Source organism: Anarrhichthys ocellatus, unplaced genomic scaffold, assembly GCF_004355925.1.
Source record: "Anarrhichthys ocellatus isolate YVR2014 unplaced genomic scaffold, GSC_Weel_1.0 scaffold22, whole genome shotgun sequence".
NCBI lineage: Eukaryota > Metazoa > Chordata > Actinopteri > Perciformes > Anarhichadidae > Anarrhichthys > Anarrhichthys ocellatus.
Window position 1 is genome coordinate 380,653 of NW_022280052.1, and position 2,225 is coordinate 382,877.

A 2,225-nucleotide genomic window follows, 5' to 3' on the forward strand; every position below is an offset into this window, starting at 1 on the left:
AGAGAGAGAGAGAGAGAGAGAGAGAGAGAGAGAGAGAGAGAGAGAGACAGAGAGAGACAGAGAGATGTATACCCATGCTGTCTGGCTCCATAGTGACAGTGTGTGAGATGTGAGGGAAGACGCTGATGGTGTCTCGTCTGTTCTGGCGGTAGATGAAGCGGTTTCCCTGGAAGTAAAGGCTGATGATGTCCGTCTCTGAACCCAGTCCTGACACGTGCCATGTTACCGTATCCCCCTTACACATGGTCAGGCCTGGGAGGTTCCAATACACAAAGCCATTGATTGCTAAAAGAGAAAGACACGGAAACAAAAACTACAGTGATTAGCTCAAAAATGATAAAATCATTAAGGGGAAAAGCTAAGCTGAGCTGCCAGTGATCAGTGTGTGAGTGTGCGTCTCCTCACCGTGCATCTTGTTGCTTTCAATAAAGCCCTCATCCTCCTTGTTAAAAGCAGGCTTTATGGGAGCAGTGGTTAGGGACCCAATGTTCTCATCCAGATACCAGCTCAGGTTCTCATCAAACACAGTGGCCATGAGGTGGAACTCTTTTTTATAGTTTTTCTACATGAGGAGAAGAGAGAAGGAAGAGGAGGAAAGGTGTCTAATTGTGATTTCATCAACACATTTCAGTCATTTCAGTTTTCTGTGTCCCTCTATGGCAGACCTCTATTGAAGCTGTTCTCCAGCCTTCTTGAAATAAGCCAGATATGTATCAGATTTAGGTCCACACATACTGCAAATATCCCCCAAATCAGAACTGGAAACACCAGATTTAATGGGATGTGACCTGATCAAACGTAAGTTTAGTGATGCTCTCTTCTTACTTGTATTCCTTTTTTCAGTGATCCAGGACGACAGATAAGGAGCGGTCCAACCAGTCCAGAGTGGGTGTCTTTAACAGGGTCCACTCCAGAGTAGTACAGATAGGTCAGACAGTCAGCCTCCCCTTGAACTGGACCAGCACCCAATGGCACCGTCCATTCATAGCTGTGCAACGTTCCAGGTCTGACCAGAGCAGCTGGGGGAGGGGTCACCACTCCTAAATTTATTAAAAGAAAGAGGAATATTATAATGATGATATTGTTAACTAACTTAGACTGGCACTGTAATAATCCAGGTTTTAGCTCACTTGGTTCCCTCTTCAACTCCCGCAGTGTCTTTGCTGTATGGGACTCTGAGGAGGAGAAGAAGTGTAGGGCAGGAAAGACGGAGACATAAAACAAGATAAGAAGGTGTCTAATGTATAATCTAGTACGTCGATAACAGTGTGAGTGTATGTGCATGTATTAACCTTCCAGTTCATTGTGATAGAGCGTCCCATCCTGTTCTATACTGTACTGAACACCATGAGGCTGTATACTGTAAGGCCGGCTGGCTTTGTTCTTAAACACCACCTTGATAGTGTCCTTCTCTTCAGCTCGCAGCACAGGACCTGGAGACATGGATGGACACAAATGGACACACAAGCACAAATGTAGGACAAAGGACCATTCGATGACACTATGTTGGGAGATATCTCATCGTGTTAACAAGATCCTGCCGACATATTTCAAACATTAGTGTTGAAACTGGCAAACTGTTGTTGAAGTGATCTGATGAAGTCTGTCCAAAATATGAACAAAGACCTTTAATGCCTTCAACAATAACAAAGCCAGAAGGTCAGAAGATTTATTTTTTTAAAAGCTGTTTTTAGTTGTAACCCAAATATCTTTCTTTGTTTGGGACAGTTGGTTGGACTAAACAAGCAATTTGAAAATGTTTAGGAAGTTGTGATGAATAAAAAATGAAAAAGTTATCTGCAGGTTAGTCAATGATGAAAATAACTGTTAGTTACAGTCCAGTGTTGTGTGGCAAGTTTTCCCCTTTGGAAAGGGGAGCAAGACATATAATAATATATTTAGTTACATACCATACTATCAATACATAGCATTTTTCATTTAGTAACAAGCGTGTTTGGCTGTACTTGTTTGAGTTTATTTGTGCCTCCAGAGCATCTCTGACTCTGGAAAAAAAAGTGCAACCAACCCCTGCCCAGCCTGGATTACCCAGAATTCCAAGATGTAGCCCCTCTGGGCTGCGTAGCATCTTTGTTGTGAAGGTAATGTCCGTGTATTCCACATAGCGAACCTTCTTATAGCGGCTTCCAATACGGTTTTGACTTCTAGTTACAAACATATCTGCTTCACTACACACACACACACACACACACACACACACACACACA

At 43.0% G+C, this 2,225-nt stretch overlaps 1 protein-coding gene across 1 annotated transcript in view; it reads right to left on the reverse strand.

Moving 5' to 3' along the window:
- Positions 1 to 2,225, reverse strand: part of cp (ceruloplasmin) — an 11,639-nt gene that overhangs the window by 4,672 nt on the left and 4,742 nt on the right. Inside the window, exons 8-13 of the mRNA XM_031859690.1 lie at positions 2,047 to 2,186; positions 1,293 to 1,433; positions 1,131 to 1,175; positions 826 to 1,040; positions 406 to 562; positions 73 to 285 (exon numbers count right to left, since the gene is read on the reverse strand). Of these exons, the coding sequence (XP_031715550.1) occupies positions 73 to 285; positions 406 to 562; positions 826 to 1,040; positions 1,131 to 1,175; positions 1,293 to 1,433; positions 2,047 to 2,186 (911 nt within the window). The remainder of the gene's footprint in view (positions 1 to 72; positions 286 to 405; positions 563 to 825; positions 1,041 to 1,130; positions 1,176 to 1,292; positions 1,434 to 2,046; positions 2,187 to 2,225) is intronic.